Source organism: Pongo pygmaeus, chromosome 1 (assembly GCF_028885625.2).
Source record: "Pongo pygmaeus isolate AG05252 chromosome 1, NHGRI_mPonPyg2-v2.0_pri, whole genome shotgun sequence".
Lineage (NCBI taxonomy): Eukaryota > Metazoa > Chordata > Mammalia > Primates > Hominidae > Pongo > Pongo pygmaeus.
In genome coordinates this window covers 177,708,935-177,731,217 of record NC_072373.2, presented here as the reverse complement: position 1 = coordinate 177,731,217, position 22,283 = coordinate 177,708,935, and the positions used below count along the sequence as shown (strand labels likewise).

The window sequence follows — 22,283 nt, the reverse complement described above, 5'->3', positions numbered from 1 at the left end:
TAAAAATACAAAAATTAGCCGGGCATGGTGGCACACACCTGTAGTCCCAGCTACTCGGGAGGCTGAGGCAGGAGAATCGCTTGAACCCAGGAGGCAGAGGTTGTGGTGAGCCAAGATCATGCCCCTGCACTCTAGCCTGGGTAACAGAGCGAGACTCAACTCTGTCTCAGAAAAAAAAAAAAAAAAAAAAAAGGGGGTGGGGGCCAGAAAAGAGACAAGGGCATGAGCATTGGATCGCCATGCCTTTCTTGGATGCGCTGAAAAGGTTCAGCCTTAACATAGATTGATGGTGGACAATCCAAAGTGCTGAACAGCCCTACAAGATTCCTGCTCGATGCCAGGCTTTTCAAAAAGAATGGATAGAATGTGCACATGGAATCGTTAGTATCCAGGCAGAGAAAGACTGCAAGATAGAATATGATGATTTTGTAGAGTGTATACTTCAGCAGAAAACGATGAGACATCTGAGTACCATTAGGAAGCAGCGGGATAAGCTGATAAAGGAAGGGAAGTACACCCCTTCACCTCACCATGTGGGCAATGGGGAGCCTTGGCCCTGAACAGAGCAGCTGCTGATGTCTGGAGGCTGATTTTCCTGTTCTCTGTTCTCCACTGGAAAGGTTGTTTACAGAAAACCTCCTTGTCAAAGTGTGTAAAAATAAAGGATTGCTCCATTCCCCACCTCCCAAAAAAATAATGTCTAGCTTGCAGGATTTGCAGGAGGATTTTATAATAATAGCCAATACTTATATAACAGTTATATCTTGCCAAGTCCTATTTTTTTCTTTCTTTTTTTTTATTTTTTGAGACAGAGTCTTGCTCTGTCACCCAGGTTGGAGTGCAGTGGCGCGATCTCTGCTCACTGCAACCTCTGCCTCGGGGGCACAAGCAATTCTCCTGCCTCAGCCTCCCGGGTAGCTGGGACTACAAGTGTGCACCACAACGCCTGGCTAATTTTTGTATTTTTAGTAGAGATGGGGTTTGGCCCTATTGGTCAGGCTGGTCTCGAACTCCTGGCCTCAAGTAATCCACCCTCCTTGGCCTCCCAAGTTCTGGAATTATATGACTAAGCCACTGTGGCTGGCCTTGCCAGGTCCTATTTTAAGAGCCTTCTATATGTAATAGTATAAATATATAGTAACTCAGTTAATCTGCTAGACGCTATCAGTTAAGTAAGATTATCATGCCAATTTTATAGGTAAAGAAACAGACACGGCCAGGCGTGGTGGCTCATGCCTGTAATCCCAGCACTTTGGGAGGCCGAGGCAGATGGATCATGAGGTCAGGAGTTCAAGATCAGCCTGGCCAAGATGGTGAAACCCCATCTCTACTACAAATAATAAAATTAGCCTGCAATGGCAGGCGCCTGTAATCCCAGCTACTCTGGAGGCTGAGGCAGGAGAATTGCTTGAACCTAGGAGGTTGAGGTTGCAGTGAGCCGAGATCGTGCCACTGCACTACAGCCTGGGAGACAGAGTGAGACTCCATCTAAAAAAAAAAAAAAAGAAACAGACACACAGATGTATCACATAAATTCTCTAAGATCACATGGCTAGTAAATGTGGAGCTGGGAGTGAAACCCAGGCAGAATGGCTTGCTGTAGAGTCCATGCTCCTAACAAGTACTGTACTCTATGTCACCCCTCCAATAAGATAATTACATAAAAGTGAAGGTGTCTGCCCATAATAAGGCATAACAAATATTGACAATAAGAAAGGTAATCCAGTGCCCATAGTTGATGAGATGAAATAAAATGGATTAATATTAAGGAGTAAAATATTACCTTATTGCTCCTTTTTAAAATGTCTTAACTATTACATACTCTTGCAACTGGAAGGTTTTCTGTCTGAGGTCTGGGTTAAGATGCCTAAAGGTAAGCTGGCTTTGCCTTCTCTTGAGGAAATGAAAAGGTTCTTAGCACTTGAGCCAGAGGGCATTTGAGGGACAACAGGATACCATGAAATTTATTCCTTCCAGTCGGGCCATGTTCTGGGCCCTAAAGAGAGAGATAAATCTAGCCGGGCGTGGTAGCGGGCGCCTGTAATCCCAGCTACTCAGGAGGCTGAGGCAGGAGAATGGTGTGAATCCGGGAGGCGGAGCTTGCAGTGAGCCGAGATCGCACCGCTGGACTCCAACCTGGGTGACAGAGCAAGACTCCGTCTCAAAAAAAAAAAAAGAAAAAAAAAGAAAGAGATAAATCAAATCCAGTCAATGCTCCAGAGGAGCTCACAGCCTATTTGGGAAGGCAAACAAAAGGCACAATCCCAGCAGAGTAGACTCTTCTGAGGCAAGCTCATGAAAGACAATTAACCTCATTATGGAAGGGTGATCAGGAAAGGCTGTGAGGAGGAGATGCCTCATCTAGTAGTAAATGCAAGTGGAAGGCACATTTGAAGAAAGCAAGAAAGGGTTTCCTGGTGGAAAGAAAGCCATGAGCAAATACACAAAGGCTTAAAGTAGCACTATATATTCCAAGAGCTACGAGTAATACAGTATAGCTAGAGCAGAGCCAGAAGACATGGAGTGAAAGTGTTGATGCTCAAAACATAGAGACAGGCCAGATGGAAAAGTGCCTCAATTGTCAAATTAAGAGTGTGGCCCTTGGCCAGGCACAGTGGCTCACACCTGTAATCCTAGCACTTTGGGAGGCCAAGGTGGGTGGACTGCCTGAGCTCAGGAGTTCAAGACCAGCCTGGGCAACACAATGAAACCCTGTCTCTACTAAAATATAAAAAATTAGCTGGGTGCTAATTTTTAGCCAAGATGGTGAAACCCCATCTCTACTACAAATAATAAAATTAAGCCAGGCGCAATAGCAGGTGCCTGTAATCCCAGCTACTCTGGAGGCTGAGGCAGGAGAATCGCTTGAACCTGGGAGGCGGAGGTTGCAGTGAGCCGAGATTGCGCCACTGCACTCCAGCCTGGGTGACAAGAGGGAAACTGCCTCAAAAAAAAAAAAAAAAAAAAAAAGGGCCCTTATTCTATAGGAGTTGTAGAACCATTGAAAATTCCTGAGGCCGGGCGTCATGGCTCATGCCTGTAATCCAAGCACTTTGGGAGGCTGAGGCAGGAGGATCACAAAGTCAAGATATCGAGACCATCCTGGCCAATATGGTGAAACCCCATCTCTACTAAAAATACAAAAATTAACTGAGCGTGGTGGCACATGCCTATAGTCCCAGCTACTCGGGAGGCTGAGGCAGGAGAATCATTTGAAGGTTTGAGCCTTGAGAGAGCTTTAAAGCACATTGAAAGATGCTCAACATTATTACTCGTTAGGAAAATGCAAATTAAAACCACAATGAGATACTACTTTGCACCCACTGGGATTACTGTAACAAAGAAGATGAATAATAACAAGTGTTGATGAGGATGTGGAGAAATTGGAACTCTCAGACACTGCTAGTGGGAATGCAAAATGGTACAGCTGTCTTGAAAAACAGTTTAGCAGTTCACTAAAAAGTTAGAGTTGGCAGGGCATGGTGGCTGACACCTGTAATCCCAGTATTTTGGGAGGCCGAGGTGGGCGTATCACAAGGTCAGGAGTTTGAGACCAGCCTGACCAACATGGTGAAACCCTGTCTCTACTAAAAATACAAAAATTACCTGGGTGTGGTGGTACACACCTGTAATCCCAGCTACTCAAGAGGCTAAGGCAGTAGAGTCACTTGAACCCGGGAGGCAGAGGTCGTAGTGAGCTGAGATTGTGCCACTGCACTCCAGCCTGGGCTACAAAGCGAGACTCTGTCTCAAAAAAAAATAAATAACTTAGAGTTACCACCTGACCCAGCAATTCCACTCCTAGGTGTATATCCAAGAGAAATGAAGGTAAATATTCACATAAAAACTTGTCCACCAACGTTCATAGCAGCATTATCCATAGTAGCCAAAATTGGAAACACCCCAAATGTCCATCATCTAATGAATGAATAAACAAAATGTGATACTCCCATACAATGGAATATTAGCTATAAAATGGAGTGAAGTTCTGATACATACTGCAACATGAATGAATCTTTAAAATATAATGCTAAATGAAAGAAGGCAGATACAAAAGGCAACATATTGTATAATTTCATTAATATTAAATATCCAGAATCGGCCCTGCGCTAATCCCAGCATTTTGGGAGGCCCAGGCAGGAGGATCTCTTGAGCCCAGGAGTTCAAGACCAGCCTGGGAAACATGATGAAATCTTGTCTCTGCAAAAAACACAAAAAACTAGCTAGTGCTGCACAACTAGTAGACCCAGCTACTCAAGACACTGAAGCGGGAGGATCACCTGAGCCCAGGAGGTCGAGGCTGCAGTGAGCCCTTGTCATGCCAGTGCACTCCAGCCTAGGTGACAGAGCGAGCTCCTGTCCTGAATATATATATATATATATATATATATATATATATATATATATCTCCAGAATAGGCAAATCCACAGAAATAGAGTGTAGATTAGTGGTTACCAGGGGCCACTGAATTGTACACTTTAAAATATTGAGTTTTTTATGGCATGTGAATTATAAAGACTTGCGCCAGAGTGACCCGTGAGGAAAGAAGAGCAATGCTGTAAGCTCAGGCTTCAAACAGGGGACCCCATCCTCCTGGAGGGTCATGAAGATTTTCAATGGGGTACACAAGCACGAATAATTTTATGGTAATCACTTCTCACAACTCTGATGTGTATACTCTTTCTTAACATTAATCTGCCTGAGAATTTACCTTTCACTTCTCCACTTTCACAATAGCTTTTCCTTTGCTTTTAAAAGAAAAGCTATACCTTTCACTTATCCTGAATACTGTATTACTATGAGGGTATTGTCCTGGGGTTGAAAATGTCTAGAGCCAGCCTGGCCAACACAGAGAAACCCCATCTCTGCTAAAAATACAAAAATTAACCAGGTGTGGTGGTGCACACCTGTGGTCCCAGCTACTTGGGAGGCTGAGACAGGAGAATCGCTTGAACCTGGGAGGCAGAGGGTGTAGTGAGCACAGATCATGCCACTGCTCTCTAGCCTGGGCTACAGCGAGACTCTGTCTAAAAAAAAAAAAGAGAGAGAGAGGGTCCAAAGATAAAGATTGTGATGAGTATGTAGAATGTTTTCAGACTTTAGACATGAAATAATTTTTAGTTTGACAAGGTTTAGGGCACATCCATGGGAGTGGGTGGCTGAAGTGAAAGGGAGACTCATTAGATTCGAGGATGTCAAGGAGCAGAGAGGCCGGAGAGCTGGATGGGTCATTGAGGTGGATGTTCAAGTCACCCAAGTTGTTGTAGGATTGTAGGATTGATGTAGGATTGAGAGCCCAGTTGCTCTCAAACTTTAGTGTGAGTCAGAATCACTTGGAAGGCATATTAAAATATAGTTTAGCCGGATGCAGTGGCATGCACCTGTAGTCCCAGTTACTTGGGAGGCAGAGGCAGGAGAATCGTTTGAGCACAGGAATTCTGGGCTCTAGTGTGCTATGCCAATCAGGTGTCTGCACTAAATTCAACATCAATGTGGTGATCTCCCAGGAGCAGAGGACCACCAGGTTGCCTAAGGAAAAGTGAACTGCCAGGTTGGAAATAAAAGAGGCCAAAACTCCTGGGCTGGACAGCAGTGAGATCACACCTGTGAATAGTCTCTGCACTCCAGCCTAGGTTACATAGCAAGACCCCATCACACACACACATCCCTCACACATACACACACACCACACATAGACACATCACACACACACACACACACACACACACACACACAGAGTTTACTGGGCCTTACACCGAGAATTTCTGATTCAGTTGGTCTTGGTGGCCCAATAATTTGCATTTCTAACAAGCCTCACCTGGGAACAAGGGTCGGGCCCACACTTTAGCAATTATTGTAGTAGAGTGAAGATTGAGTCAGGCGTCAAGGTCTTCTATGAATGTATTCAGTTGATGACAGCAATGAAGAGGGAGAGATAGCAACCTTAAATGGTTGATTTAAAATATGACCCTAACACTTGGATGTTTCACCTGGTAGCCAGTTCTTTGCCCACCTTGGCCACATATTTCTCCCTAACCACAGCAGAAGTTTGGGCAACCTTCAGCTCTCCTCCTTGGTTTTAAACTCTGTGTCCAAGGGCTTTAATTTCCTTTTTTTTTTTTTTTTTTTTTTTTGTATTTTAGTAGAGACGGGGTTTCACCATGTTGTCCAGGCTGGTCGCGAACTCCTGAGCAATCCGTCTGCCTTGGCCTCCCAAAGTGCTAGAATTACAGGCGTGAACCACCGCGCCCAGCCAAGGGCTTTAATTTCATATTCTATGGAATACTCTTCACCTTGATGTTTGAATCAGAAAAAGCTGGAGCCAGCTTTATTCTAAAACCAGCAACTTCAGGGAGAAAAAGCAGACTGAACTGCCAAACTGCTTTCCACCTCCAGAGATTTCACTATGTGTTGTGGGGTGAGGAAAGGAAAAAAAGCCAGGTGCGGTGGCTCATGCCTGTAATCCCAACACTGTGGGAGGCTGAAGCAGGTGGATCACTTAAGGTCAGGAGTTCGAGACCAGCCTGGCCAACATGGTGAAGCCCCGTCTCTACTAAAAATACAAAAATTAGCCGGACATGGTGGCATGTGCCTGTAGTCCCAGCTACTCTGGAGGCTGAGGCAGTAGAATTGCTTGAACCTGGGAGGCAGAGGTTGAGGTGAGCTGAGATCATGCCACTGCACTCCAGCCTAGGGTACAGAGGGAGACTCTCTCTCAAAAAAAAAAAAAAAAAAAAAAAGGTAAAGCTAATACTAGAGAGGTCATTTATAGAGTAAATGAATAATAGAAGGCACATTTCTCAAACTAATGTTCTTTCTGACAATAAATATGTTTTGCACATTTCTGTAATTTTCTGAAATGTAGCTCACAAGCTATAGAAGTTAACCTTCCTTATTTACATTAAAAGTCAGTAAATTGCTGGGCACGGTGGCTCGCGCCTGTAATCCCAACACTTTGGGAGGCCAAGGCAGGAGAATCACTTGAGCCCAGGAGTTCAAGACCAGCCTGGGCAACATAGGGAGACCCTGTCTGTACAAAAAGTAAAAAAAAAATAGCTGGTCGTGTTAGCACATGCCTGTAGTACCAGCTACTTGGGAGGCTGAAGTGTGATGATCATTTGGGTCTGGAAAGTGGAGGCTGCAGTGAGGGCTGTCATCATGCCATTGCACTCCAGCCTGAGAGACAGAATGAGACCCTATCTAAAAAAAAAAAAAAAAAAAAAAGGTAAAGAAAATACAAGAAGGACTTGTAATTTATAGAAAAGACAGAGCATGGTAAAATGTAATCTTGCTGAAGACCTTAGCGTCAGCCTAATCAGTCACATAAGCAGGACTGGTTTGGCTGGGCACGGTGGCTCACGCCTGTAATCCCAGCACTTTGGCAGGCCAAGGCGGGCGGATCACCAGGTCAGGAGTTCGAGACCAGCATGGCCAATATGGTGACACCCTGTCTCTACTAAAAATACAAAACTTAGCTGGGAGTGGTGGCAGGCACCTGTAGTCTCAGCTACTCGGGAGGCTGAGGCAGGAGAATCACTTGAACCCAGGAGGTGGACGTTGCAGTGAGCTGAGATTACGCCACTGCACCACTCCAGCCTGGTTGACAGAGTGAGACTTCATCTCAAAAAAAAAAAAAAAAAAAAAAAAAGGCCTGGTTTACATCACTGTACATATATACATATACATATAGGTCCAAGGAGTTTGTTTTCTTTCTGTACAAAACTTTCATTTTGTTGTTCCTTTCAATCAAGATAGGTTGAAAAGATACCTAATTGCTTTTTAATCTACCTTTTTCTTCTCTGGAGATATAATTTCTGATTCCAGGCTGGCATGGTGGCTCATGCCTGTAATCCCAGCACTTTAGGAGCCTGAGGCGGGTGGATCCCTTGAGGCCAGGAGTTGAAGACCAAGCTGGCCAACAGGGTGAAACCCCATCTCTACTAAAAAAACAGAAATTAGCCGGGAGCGGTGGCTCATGCCTGTAATCTCAGTACTTTGGGAGGCTGAGGTGGGCAGATCACTTGAAGTCAGGAGTTTGAGATCAGCCTGGCCAACATGGTGAAACTCCATCTCTTCTGAAAATACAAAAAAAGTAGCCAGGTGTGGTGGCGCGCACCTATAATCCCAGCTACTCGAGAGACCAAGGAAGGAGAATCGTTTGAACCCAGGAGGTAGAGGTTGCAGTGAGCCAAGATCGCACCACTGCACTCCAGCCTGGGTGACAGAGCAAGACTCCATCTCTAAATAAAATAACAATAATAATTTCTAATTCCATCGTCAGGAGTTCTTACCAGCTCCCCTATGAGGTTTTGGAGCCCTCATGTCAAGAGGACTTTCCATGTATACTCTTAATATCTCAGAATTCTTATGGCCCATGTTAAATATTAGATACTTCCTGTCTACCCTGGAGTCATAGGTGCCTAAATAAATCAAGACTCTAGGGGCCAGGTGCAATGGCTCACGCCTGTAATCCCAACACTTTAGGAGCCTGAGACAGGCAGATCCTTTGAGTCCAGGAGTTCGAGACCAGCCTGGCCAACATGGCGAAACCCCGTCTCTACTAAAAAGACAAAAATTAGCCGGGCGTGGTGGTGCATGCCTGTAGTCCCAGATACTCGGGAAGCTGAGGTGGAAGAATTGTTTGAACCCAGAAAGTGGAGGTTGCAGTGAGCTGAGGTCATGCCACTGCTCTCCAGCCTGGGTGACAGAGATTAAGTACAGAGCCAGAATGTTAGAACTGGTGGAGAGCTTGAAGTTCACCCCTCCTGACCACTTACCCCCTCAGGACACTTTACAGATGATCAAACCTAGCCCCTATCCCCACAGGGAGAGGAAAGATTTGTCCAAGGCCCCAGCATCTCAGGGTGCCAAATGCCTAAAGGTCATCAAATCATACCTCCCCAGTATCAGAGCCAGGGACTAGAATTCAATCCTGACTCCTTGTACAGTGCTCCTTAGTCTTTGTTGTTGTTGTTTGTTTTTTGAGACAGGGTCTCACTCTGTCACCCAGGCTGGAGTGCAGGGGCACGATCTTAGCTCCCTGATTCTAATTAACTCAACAAAAATTAAAAAAAAAAAACAACAACTGTACAGACCCTTTTAAAATTAGAACATTAAAAAAAAATTTTTTTTTTGAGAAGGAGTTTTGCTCTGTCGCCCAGGCTGGAGTGCAGTGGTACGATCTCGGCTCACTGCAACCTCCGCCACCCGGATTCAAGTGATTCTCCTGCCTCAGCCTCCTAAGTAGCTAGGATTACAGGCACCCACCACCACAGCTGGCTAGTTTTTGTATTTTTTAGTAGAGATGGGATTTAGTAGAGATGGGGGCCATGTTGGCCAGGCTGGTCTCAAACTCCTGATCTCAAGTAATCTGCCTGGCTCCTTGGCCTCCCAAAGTGCTGGGATACAGCCTTGAGCCACTGTACCCGGCAACAACTTTTTTTTTACATTAGCCAGGCATGGTGGTTTGTGCCTGTAGTCTGAGGTACTCGGGAGACTGAGACAGGAGGATTGCTTGAGCCCAAGAGGTTGAGGCTGCAGTGAGCCATGACTGTGCCACTGCATTCCAACCAGGGTGACAGAACAAGACCTTGTCTTAAAAAAAAAAAAAATTAGAACATCAGTAAAGCCATTCCTCATTGTAAAAATTATTTTTACTTGTAGAATAAGTGACTCTAAATTACTACTTTTAAAATTATTGATTTACTTTAAAAATAGGTAATATATTTTCATGATTTAAAAAAAATCAGGTTGGGTGCGGTGTTTCACACCTGTAATCCCAGCCTTTTGGGAGGCTGAGGCAGGTGGATCACTTGAGGTCAGGAGTTTGTGACCAGCCTGGCTAACATGGTGAAACCCTGTCTCTGCTAAAAATACAAAAATTAGGCAGGCGTGGTGTCACGCGCCTATAATCCCAGCTACTCAGGAGGCTGAGGCAGGAGAATTGCCTGAACCCAGGAAGCAGAGGTTGCAGTGAGCCGAGATTGTGCCACTGTGCTCCAGCCTGGGTGACAAAGTGAGACTCCGCCTCAAAAAACAAAAACAAAAACAAAAATTAGCCAGGTGTGGTGGTCGGCACCTGTAGTCCCAGCTACTTGGGAGGCTGTGGCAGGAGAATCACTTGAACCTGTGAGGTGGAGGTTGCAGTGAGTAGAGATTGGGTCACTGCACTCCAACCTGGGCAACAGAGCAAGACTCTGTCTCAAAAAAGTAAAAATAAATAAAAAATAAATAAAAAGATACAAAAGATTATATACTATGAAAATCTCCCTCCTACCTGTCTCTGGCCATCCAGTTTTCTTCATTGCAGAAATGACGTAAGTTTCTGTTAAATTCTTCTGGGAATATTTTATGCACATATAAGCAATTATGAACGGATATTACTATCATCAGTTCTTACAGGAATATTAGCATGCAATACATGCTATTTAGGGCATTGCTTTTTCACTTAACAGTAGATTTTGAAGCTATTTCCCTATTAGTAGACAAAAAGCTTTCTCATTCTTTTTTAAAGCTGTAGATTATGCATTGTATAACTACACTGTTATTTAACCAGGTCTGTATTAATAAACATTTAAGCCAGGTACAGTGGCTCATGCCCATAATCCCAGTGCTTTGGAAGGCTGAGACAGATGGATTGCTTGAAGCCAGGAGTTTGAGACCGGCCTAGACAACATCAACCAGACCCTGTCTGTACAAAAAGTTAATTTTTTTTTCATTTTTTCTACCATGCCTATAGTATCAGCTACTTGGGAGGCTGAGGTGGGAGGATGGCTTGAGCTCCAGAGTTCAAGGATGCAGCGAATGATGATTGGGCCACTGCACTCCAACCTGGGCAATAGAGTGAGACCCTGTCTCTATAAATAAATAAAATAAAAATAAAACATTAAGTTGTTTTCAATCTTTTGCTATTACAAATAAGGCTTGAGCATGTGTATAAATTAAACTTTTAAAAGTGGAATTGCTGAAATAAAAAGAGGGAAATTGCTGGGTCAAAGGGAATGTGCATTTAGACAAGTTATAAATGCCACTGTTAAATTATCCTCCATAGAAGTTATCCCAATTACACTCCCAACAACAAAATATGAGCATACCTGTTCAACATCACCCCTCCTTTCCACACAGTATCTTATCAATCATAGATCTTTGCCAATCTGATAGATGAGAAATGGTAATTTCAAAGAAATTCTAATTTGCATTTATCTTATTATAAGTAAGAGTGAGCATTGAAGAGCCATTTCTATTTCTTTTTCTGTGAACTATCAGTTTACATCTTTTGTGCATTTTTCCCCTTGGGTTTTGTTCTTACTGATTTCAGCTCTGAATACAAATATAAAGATTATTCATTTTCCTATATGAAATGCATATATATATATACATATAGTCATTTGTTATCTAACTCTCCTTATGGTGACTTTTGCCTTACATTTTTTATTTCTACATAGCTGAATTTATCAATCTTTTCCGTTATGGCATCTTGGTTTTGTTTTGTACTTATTTATTTATTTATTGAGATGGAGTTTCCCTCTTTTGCCCAGGCTGGAGTACAGTGGCGCAATCTTGGCTCACTGCAACCTCCGCCTCCCGGTTTCAAGGGATTCTCCTGCCTCAGCCTCTGGAGTAGCTGGGATTACCACCATGCCCGGCTAATTTTTGTATTTTTAGTAGAGATGGGGTTTTGCCATGTTGGCCAGGGTGGCTCGAACTCCTGACCTCATGATGTGCCCACCTCAGCTTCCCAAAATGCTGGGATTACAGGCGTCAGCCACCGCGCCCAGCTCTTGTTTTGTACTTAAAAAGACCTTCCTCACTTTAAGATTCTAAAAAATTCTCCCATGATTCTTTCTTCCAGTATGTTATGGTTTCCTTCTTTCTTTTTTACTTTTTTTTGAGACAGAGTCTCGCTCTGTTGCCCAGGCTGGAGTGCAGTGGCGCGATCTCGGCTCACTGCAAGCTCCACCTCCCGGGTTCACGCCATTCTCCTGCCTCAGCCTCCTGAGTAGCTGGGACTACAGGCGTCCGCCACCAAGCCCGGCTAATTTTTTGTATTTTTAGTAGAGACGGGGTTTCACCGTGTTAGCCAGGATGGTCTCGATCTCCTGACCTCGTGATCCGCCCGCCTCGGCCTCCCAAAGTGCTGGGGATTACAGGCGTGAGCCACTGCGCCCGGCCTTTTTTTTGAGACGGAGTCTCACTCGGTCATCCAGGCTGGAGTGCAGTGGCTCGATCTCGGCTCACTGCAATCTCTGCCGCCCAGGTTCAAGCGATTCTCTTGTCTCAGCCACCCGAGTAGCTGGGATTACAGCCGTCTGCCTGTAATTTTTGTAGTTTTAATAGAGACAGGGTTTCACCATCTAGGTCAGGCTGGTCTTGAACTCCTGACCTTGTGATCCACCTGCCTTGACCTCTCAAAGTGCTGGAAGCCACTGTGCCCGGCCTAATTTTGTATTTTTAGTAGAGATGGGGTTTCACCATCTTGGCCAGGGTGGTCTTGAACTCAACTTCAAGTGATCTGCCTGCCTGGGCCTCCCAAAGTGCTGGAATTACAGGTGTGAGCCACCATGCTCGGTCTTCTTTTTTACATTTTAATATTTGATATATTTGAAATTTGTCTTGGTGAATAGTGTGAAGTATAAATCCAAGTTAAAATTTTCTAGATGTCTATCCAGTTATTCTAACACCAAATACAATTCCACCTTTTGCTTTCTGACTTGAAATGCTACCTTCAGTATTATACTAAATTCGTAGGTAATTTGGATGTATTTTTTATCTGTTTGTGCTTCATTGATTGCAAATCAAGCAAATCAACTGTGACTCCATTCTTTCTTGATGGCAGAACCCTTATTTATTTATTTATTTTTTGAGATAGGGTTTACTCTGTCACACAGGCTGGAGTGCAGTGGCGTGATGATGCCTCATTGCAGCCTCGACCTCCAGGGCTCAGGTGATCCTCCCACCTCAGTCTCTTGAGTAGCTGAAACTACCACCATGCCCAGCTACTTTTTGGTATTTTTTTGTAGAGATGGGATTTTGCCATTTTGCCCAGGCTGGTCTCAAACTTTTGGTCTCAAACCATCTGCCTGCCTTGGCCTCCCAAAGTGCTGGGATTACAAGTGTGAACCACCTTGGCTGGCTAGAACTCTAATTTTTTTTTTTTTTTTTTTTTTTTTTGAGAAGGAGCTCTCTCTGTTGCCCAGGCTGGAGTGCAGTGGAGTGATCTTGGCTCACTGCAACTTCCGCCTGCCGGGTTCAAGTGAGTTTCCTGCCTCAGCTTCCCGAGTAGCTGGGACTACAGGTGTGCACCACTACACCCGGCTAATTTCTTTTGTATTTTTAGTAGAGATGGAGTTTCACCATGTTGGCCAGGCTGGTCTTGATCTCCTGACCTCATGATCCATCCACCTCAGCCTCCTAAAATGCTGGGATTACAGGCCTGAGCCACCACACGCAGCCTAGAACTCTAATTTTTAATGACGATTTTCCTCCACTACAAGCAAGTCCTTAGGGAAAGTAACTCACAGATCAGACGGAGAGTAAATCATGATTGGTCTAAGCTACTATTGTTGGTCCTATTCTCTTTGGTATTTATTGGCTTACCCATGGTACTTGAGGGGAAGTCTATTGAGTACTAAGAAAAATTGTAGCTTATTAGACATATAAGGGGAGATGTTTATCTGGCAGTTAGATATATAAGTATGAAATTCAGAAGGCAGATATAATTTTGGGGTTATCACAGCATAGATAATATTTAAAGTAATGTGATGGGATAAGATTATCAAGGAATGTACATGGAAAAGACAAAAAGTCTAAATATTGAGCCTTGGGGTACTACAGTATTTAGAGGTCAGAGAAATGAGGAGAAACTAGGAGCAGCCAGTGAGATAGAAGACCCGAGGGGGTGAAATGTTATGGTAGCCAAGGAGGGGGGAAGTAATGAGCTGTGTCTAGTGATGTTGGTAGGTCAAGTAACACGAGGACTGAGAATTGACTGGTGTCAGCAAATGGACACCACTAGTGACCTTGACAAGAGCATTTCAGTGGAGTGCAGGAGGTAAAAGCTTAACCAGAGAGGATCTCACCGAAAATGAGAAAAAGGAAGTCAAGGCCAGGCGAGGTGGCTCATGCCTGTAATTTCAGCATTTTGGGAGACCAAGTCAGGCAGATTGCTTGAGCTCAGGAGTTCAAGACCAGCCTAGACAACATGATGAAACCTCATCTCTACAAAAAATAGAAAAATGAGTCGGATGTGGTGGCACATGCCTGTAGTTCCCGCTACTTGGGAGGCTGAAGTGGGAGGACTGCTTGAACCCAGGAGGCTGAGGTTGCAGTGAGCTGAGATCGCACCACTGCACTCCAGCCTAAGCAACAGAGTGAGACCATGTACAAGCCACCTTTGTGAGGCATTTTGCAGAAAAGAGAATGGAGAAATGGGGCAGTAGGTGGGGGGTCAAGTCCAGTCAAGAAAGGGTTTTTTTTTTTTTTTGAGATGGAGTCTCGCTCTGTTGCCCAAGCTAGAATACAGTGGCACGATCTTGGCTCACTGCAACTTAAGGGAGCGTTTTTTGTTTGATTGTTTTAAGATGGAAGAAATAAAATCATGTTGCTATAGCAATGAGAGGTAATAGCAGAAAAATAGCAATGTAGGCGAGAGGAAGAATTGCTGGATAGGTGTCTTTGAGAAAGTGACGTGGTATGAGACCTAGTACTTGAGCTTCTCAAAGTGTGATCAATGGACTAGTGACTATCTAGAAATGGTTTTTCACCAGCTTGTGACAGCAGTTCAGAATTAATATTTTGAAACTTATAACAATTTGGCAGAAAAATGTTATGTGTGTTGGATTTAATAATAAAAATTCTGCCTAGAGTAGTCAAATTCATAGAGATAGAAAGCAGAACAGTGATGTACAGGGATTGGGGGAAGTTAGGAATGGGGAGTTATTGTTTAATGAGTAGAAGCTTTCAGTTTTGCAACATAAAAAAGTTCTGGAGGCCTGGCACATTGGCTCACGTCTGTAATCCTAGCACTTTAGAAGTCTGTGGCAGGAGGATTACTTGAGCCTAGGAGTTTGAGACAAACCTGGGCAACACAGTGAGACCTTGTCTCTACAAAAAAAAAAAAAAAAAAAAAAAGGTAGCCAGGCGTGGTGGTATGTGCCTGTAGTCCTAGCTGCTTAGGAGGCTGAGGTGGGAGGATCGCTTCAGCCCAGGAGTTAGAGGCTGAGTGAGCCATGATTGTGCCACTGTACTCCTGATGGGTGACAGGGTAAGAACTTGTCTCAATAAATAAATAAATAAATAAATAAAAGAAAAAATAAAAAGTTCTGGAACTTCTTGATGGGGATGGTTGCACAACAATGTGAATGTATTTAATACCATTGAACTGTACACTTTAAAATGGTTAAGCAGGTTTAAAAAATCTGGGCTTGCATTTTGGATGCTTGTTTTTAAATTTTAATTTTTTCTAATAATTAATTTTGATTGTATTTTACAGAAATTTAGTTTTGTGATTGGGAATAAAACCTGGGTCTTTTAGCACAGATGCTTGAGAACTGAGGAGGATCTGACGTTAGCTAGAAGACAAATAATTCACTTAAAGTAAGGAAAGGAAGGCAGAGAGAGCATCAAAGCAGAGTTACAGGTTTGCTGGAAGTCATGGTGGGTGCTGGGAACTTGTAGATGTTCTTTTTGGTTTGTTTGATTTTCTTGTGAATTGGAAGCAAAATCATCAGCTAAATGAGGATGAGGGAGGAAGCGTCAGAGGTTTGAAGAGACAGGAGACTTGAAATAGTTATGTAGCAAGGTGGGAGAGTGTGTGAAACTGGAGAAATGTGGTAGGGTAGCCACTCATTATGGCCCCTTAAGAATAATGATCTCAAATTTACGGGGAGTCCGTCAACCACTTTTGGCTTTTTCTCCACCCACTCCATTGCTGGAGTTCTGTCAGTACAAAGAAGGCAGAGAACGACTAGAGAAATGAAGGTAATACTGAAGAAATCGGCTTCATGTACCTCATGTACTCACTTTCTTCCCCAAACAGCTTAGATTCTATTAGATTCCATTTCATGATGGACGATAGAATCTAAGCTGTTTCAGGAAGAAAGTGAGTACAGGAGGCCAGTATGGGGAGGAATAGTGAAAAGGTAGTTGGATCAATGGATTTGGGGTCTTGGAGTTGAAGTTTTTGGAGTTGGAGTATTATCAGAGAGAGTGAGCTAGAAAGGAAGAAGGTTGTGGCCGGGCACAGCGGCTCACGCCTGTAATCTCAGCACTTTGGAAGGCCAAGGCAGGCGGATCACCTGAGGTCAGGAGTCCAAGACCAGTCTGGCCAACATGGTGAAACCCCGTCTCTACTAAAAATACAAAAATTAGCCGGGTGTGGTGCCGGGTGTTTGTAATCCCAGCTACTCCGGAGGCTAAAGCAGGAGAATCACTTGAACCCGGGAGGTGGAGGTTGCAGTGAGCCGAGATCGCACCACTGCACTCCAGCCTGGGCAACAAGAGCGAAACTCCATCTCAAAAAAAGAAAGAAAGAAAGGAAGAAGGTTGCGATGGGAGTTAGAGGATTAAAATTGAGATTGTAGAGAAGTTACAATTATTCGTATGAGCATGAGAGTGAGAGGCTGAGTCAAGAATGATCTCTAGAGAAGAATCTGACAGGCCATAGGATTGGAAGAATTAAGCGAATTTTGAAATAACCAAGAGTTATGACAATAGTAGTAATGAATGACAGTGAACCAGAAGCCCAAATCTTAGAGAATGATGGTGAATGACAGAGGAGTCTATAGGTGACCGAAGCGAGCGATGCTCTAATCTCTCTTCATGATGTAATATTTAAAGCTTTCCATATTTTGAAGGGATGCTAGGATTTGGGGGTGTGTGGCTCCTTTAAGGGCCTGGGAGGGGGAGAAGCTGGAGGTCGGGTTGAGGGGCGGGACCCCTCGGCTGAGTCTGCGCATTGAGAGCGGAGGCGGGTCCAGGCGCGGGCTCGCGCGCCCGGGCGGGTCCTCGCAGGGGCGGAGTCTGCGCTCCGGTTCGGGCTGCGGCTACGGCTGCGGTTGCGGCTGCTGCTGCTACACTTCTAGCTTGAGGGAAAGAGGCCGAGGCCTGGGCCAAGCCCGGAGCCGCCGCTCGCCGGAGCCTCCTGGAGCCTCCGCGCCGGCTCAGCCTGGGGGCGGGCTCCGGTCCGGCCCGCCGCCGCACCCAGGACGGAGGCTGCATGCCCGAGGACCAGGCCGGCGCAGCCATGGTGAGGGAGCAAGGCCTGCCCTAGCTGCAGCCGCCCGCCACCCTAGCCCCCGCCCGTCGCGTTAGCCCCTGCGGTCTTGCCCCTCCCTGTCTCTGGTGTCCCCTCGGGCTCCCTGCCTTTACCTCTCTCCCTCGTTACCGCCCCCTCGGTGTTCAGCTCCTCCTTCCCCGTGTTCCCCCATTCACCTGCTTCGGTGAACCCCTTTAGGTGACACCCCCTGAATCTCCCTTCTCCCCGATGACATCCTTTTTATCACCCCCAGTGACAGCCTTTTTCGCATTCTCTTTGTCGCCCACTCCTTGTCCTTTAACCCTAACCCTTCCTTTCTCCTCTATCATTTTGCCTTTTTTTCTCATATGTGATTTTTACTTTCCCCCCTTTCCTCCCTAGTTTTCGCTGCTCTTCCTTGCTCTTCTCACCCCTCTTCACCATTTTATCTCCACTGCCCCCTCCTCTCCGTGTTCCTTCTCCCCTTCGTCCTCTCCCATCCACGTTTCCTCTTCCCTTATCTGATGTCCTCGCTCTGTTCGTCGTTGCAGCTGTCCCCATTTCCTTCTACGGGCTTCAGGGGTCTAAGCAGGAACAATTTGAGGACTGTTGCTTCCCGGGAGCTGTAGGGCGGGCAGATAAGGATTTATAGGCTTGCTTCTTCCTTTTTGTTTTTGGAGGCATTGAAGAGATCCTGGAAGCCTATTCACCTAGTGTCATTGCAAAACCGAAGTGGTGGCGTGTTACAGAGCAATGAAGTGAGGGCCAGCATGCATACCGTGACCTCAGGAGAGATCTAGTCTTTTGACAGAAATAGCTAAAAAATGTTTTGAATTTCTTTTTTATTTTGAGCATCTTTTAATGGGGAGGTGCAGTTGGAGAAGTTTAAAAATACTTATTTACAAGCTTGGCTATTATTACTTAAAACAAATGATTTGTTTTCATTTGGAGGCAGAGACCAAGGGCATTTGAGGACTGTCAATCAGGTTGGCAGGTTGTGACAGTCTCTTTAAACCTTCTAAAGAGTTCATTTGTTTTGCCCTGTCTGTCTTTAGTTGGGAGAACCTTATATTTGCAAATTTTCTTTCTGTTTGAAAATAGATTGAGGCTTCAGTTGGTTTTTTCATTGAGTTGGGTTATAAGTGGTTTGCTGTACATTTATTGAAAATATTGCTCCATCATATGCAACAAGCTAAATTTTGGTCTCTGGGAGGAATAAGGCAAAACTAAGTCCTGATAATTATGTTCCCCTAGGAGGTTAGTCAGTTTCTTTTTTCCCTCCATCTGTTGTTTAGAAAAGTGATGTACTATAAAATTATTTAATGTATGAATTTTCCCTAACTCTCTCCTGCATTTTTAGTCTATCATTTTCCTGTGTCTGTCTCCTTCACTTTCACACACTGTTATTGTATGCTAACCTGTTTCTCCCTGTGGAATGTAAGTTCTAGGTAGCAACCGTGCCTTACTTATTATTCCAAGTGCCCAGGCCAGCTAGGTGCTTGAATGATTCACTTTATGGTCTCATTTCCCACCTGACTAGTATAAACTTAAACTGAAATTTGAGGTAACTGGTGGACTACACAGAAAGAGTGAGTTTGCGAATTGTTGTTTGGAGACGATCTTGCTCTGTGGCCCAGGCTGGAGTGCAGTGGCACAATCATGGCTCTTTGCAGCCTTGAACTCCTGGGGTCAAGCGATCTTCCCACCTCAGCCGCACAGGTAGCTGGTACCACAGGCACGGACTACCGTGCCCCGCTAATTTGTAAAACTTTTTGTAGAAATGGAGTCTTGCTGTGTTGCCCAGTCTGGTCTTGACCTCCTGGATTCAAGCCATCCTCCCACCTTGGCCTCCCAAAGTGCTAGAATTACAGGCATGAGCCATCACGCCTGGGCAGAGAATCTTAATTTTGGTGCAAAAATGATATTGAGTGAGGTATGATGATATACTTTTCAGAATAAAGAGCTATCCTGCCTAAGACATTACACTGCTAGATTTTTGAAAGTGTGGGCCCTTCCATTGAGAATGAATGTATGAGAGGGAGGAGTTATGAACTCCCCTTTGAGGTATTTAGGATCCAAAAGTGTCCTTTGAGCTGGGCCTGAAAGTTGAATAGGATTTATGTAGATCATTTTGGGAAGGGGAAGAATACCTCATTGTGAATGTGAGTAGCAAGTAGAAAGGATCCCCTCACAGGGATTTTTTTTTTTTTTTTAAAGAAAGAAAGTAGAAAGGAATTAGGATGCATTGTAGGAAATAGTATTACCCTTATATAGCATGGAAGGATGCAAGAATGAAGATGTGTAGTAGGAAGTGAGGCTAGCAAGATACTGTCTTAGCCCATTCAATCTACTGTAACAAAATACCATAAACTAGGTAGCTTGTCAGCAACAGAAATTTATTTCTCAGAGTTTGGAAGGCTGGGAAGTCCAAAATCAATTCCCCAGCGGATTCAGTGTCTTGTGAGGGCTCTTCCTAAGTCACCTTTTCACTGTTTTCACACATGGTGGCAGGGGCCAGGCAGCTCTCTGGGGTCTCTTTTATAAGGGCACTAATCCCATTCATGTGGTCACTACACTGGTGATCTAATCACCTCCCAAAGGCCCCACCTCCTCATACCATTACCTTGGGGGTTAGGATTCCAACATATGAATTTAGGGAGACAGAAACGTTCAGACCACAGCAGACATATTAGGCATGATTATGTTTTAAACTTTGCATCTAATTAACTTGATTTTTCCTTGCTTGTTAAAACATATACACACAGAGTAACAGTGTATGTATGGGAGAGGTGAGGAGAAGGCAGAATATTAACTTATTTTGAGCTAGGAATTATCAGTAGAGGCCACTTTTCCTTGTGCAATATTTTTGTAGATAATAAATACAGTTGAATGAATGATTATTATAAAGCTTTGTATTTTATATTTGTTAAATGTTAATTAGGTTGTGTTTGAATAGTTGAGATGTTTAAGATGAATTCTTGGCTGGGCACAGTGGCTCATACCTGTAATTCCAGCACTTTGGGAGGCGAAGGCAGGCGGATCATCTGAGGTCAGGAGTTCGAGACCAGCCTGGCCAACATGGCAAAACCTCGTCTCTACTAAAAATACAAAAATTAGCTGGGTGTGGTGGCACACGCCTGTAATCCCAGCTACTCGGGAGGCTGAGGTAGGAGAATCACTTGAACCCAGGAGGCGGAGGTTGCAGTGAACTGAGGGCAGGGCCTGAGAGTTTGCAGTTCTTTTTTTTTTGAGGCAAGGTCTTGCTCTGTCCCTAAGCTGGAGTGCAGTGGCATGATCACAGCTCACTGCAGCCTTGACTTCCCAGGCTCAAGCGATCCTCTCACCTCAGCCTCGCAAGTAGCTGGGACCACAGGTGCCCATCATCACACCTGGCTAATTTTATATTTTTTGTAGAGATGGGGTTTTGCCATGTTGCCTAGGCTGGCCTCAAACTCCTGGGCTCCAGTGATCCTCCCGCCTCAGCCTCCCAGAGTGCTGGAATTATAGACGTGAACCACTACAAAAATTTGCATTTCTGTCAAAACCCACGTAATGCTGATGCTGCTGGTCTGTGAACCACAATTTGAGAACTACTGGTCTAAGACATAGTCCTTACTTTTAATTAATCTAATAATGTTTTTGGAGTGTCTTTGACTGTGTTGACACTGGGGAAATCACAGATAGCAAAATAGATGTGACCTCTGGCATTTTTCATCTCATATATATAGAGTAATTTTATTTTATTATTTATTTATTTATTTTGAGATAGGGTCTCACTCTGCCGCCTAGACTGGAGTGCCGTGGCGTGATTACGGCTCATTGCAGCCTCAAACCCCTAGGCTCAAGCAGTCCTTCCAGCTCAGCCTCCCAAGTAAAGCTAGGACTTCAAGCGTGCTCTATTATGTGCAGCTGATTTTTTGTTTTTGTGTAGAGAAGAGATCTCCCTGTGTTGGCCAGGCTGGTACCAAACTTCTGGCCTCCAGTGATCTTCCTGTTTTGGCCTCCCAGAGTGCTGGGATTACAGGCACAAGCCACCGCATCCAGCCTGTATACAGTAATTTTAAATGTGAAGACTTTTAATATATCTTGAGTGTGCTGAAAAAGGACAAGTTGATAGCTGGGCATGGTGGTGCATGCCTGTAGTACCATCTGCTCTAGAGCCTGAGGTGGGAGGCTCACTTGAGCCCAGCAGTTCAAGGCTGCATTGAGTTATGATCATGCCACTGCACTCCAGCCTGGGCAACAGAGCGAGACCTCATTAAAAAAAAAAAAAGGAAAGAAAAGAGAAGTTGTGGAATAATGGAATGGAATAGTTAGGAGTAGCTTTGCAGAGGGTCTTACTTTCAAGTAGAGAACTGCGGGATTAAATTGTAGGAGTTATGTAAAGAATAGTCCAGATAGGCCGGGTGCAGTGGCTCATGCCTGTAATCCCAGCACTTTGGGAGGCCGAGGTGGGTGAATCACCTGAGGTCAGGAGTTCAAGACCAGCCTGACCAATATGGAGAAACCCCGTCTCTACTAAAAATGCAAAAATAAGCTGTGCATGGTGGCAGGCGCCTGTAATCCCAGCTACTCGGGAGGCTGAGGCAGGAGAATTGCTTGAACCCAGGAGGTGGAGGCTGCAGTGTGAGCCGCGATTGTGCCACTGCACTCCAGCCTGGGCAACAGAGTGAGGCTCCATCTCAAAAAAAAAAAAAAAAAAAAAAAAAGAGTCCAGACAGAAGGAGCAGCATGTGCAAATGACCTGTGGTGAGACTCTCTCTTGCCTGCCTAACTCTAACATATCCTGGGGTTCTCAATTCAAGGAACTCAGGGAAACCCTGTCCAAAAAACCTAGGTCACTCCCCTCTTTATTATGTAGCACTTTTTCATAGAATACATAGCAACAGGAATTTTATATTTCTTACTGTAATTATTTGAATAGAGTCTCTTTCCATGTCCAGAATATAAAAATCATTGATAAAGAGATGATTTTTGACCAGCTCCTAAGGGCTAGGTGATGTTCTAGGCACTGTGATTACAGAAGTTAAAAAAAGACATGGGGTACAGG

At 44.5% G+C, this 22,283-nt stretch overlaps 1 protein-coding gene and 1 pseudogene across 1 annotated transcript in view; both read left to right on the top strand.

The window, feature by feature from the left end:
* The first annotated feature begins 239 nt into the window (after window positions 1-239).
* Window positions 240-658, top strand: LOC129016735 (NADH dehydrogenase [ubiquinone] iron-sulfur protein 5-like; annotated as a pseudogene).
* Window positions 659-16,951: 16,293 nt separating this feature from the next.
* ZYG11B (zyg-11 family member B, cell cycle regulator) overlaps window positions 16,952-22,283 on the top strand; it is a 99,655-nt gene continuing 94,323 nt past the window's right edge. The window contains exon 1 of the mRNA XM_054500560.2: window positions 16,952-17,245. Within this exon, the coding sequence (XP_054356535.2) occupies window positions 17,216-17,245 (30 nt within the window). The 5' untranslated portion in view covers window positions 16,952-17,215. The remainder of the gene's footprint in view (window positions 17,246-22,283) is intronic.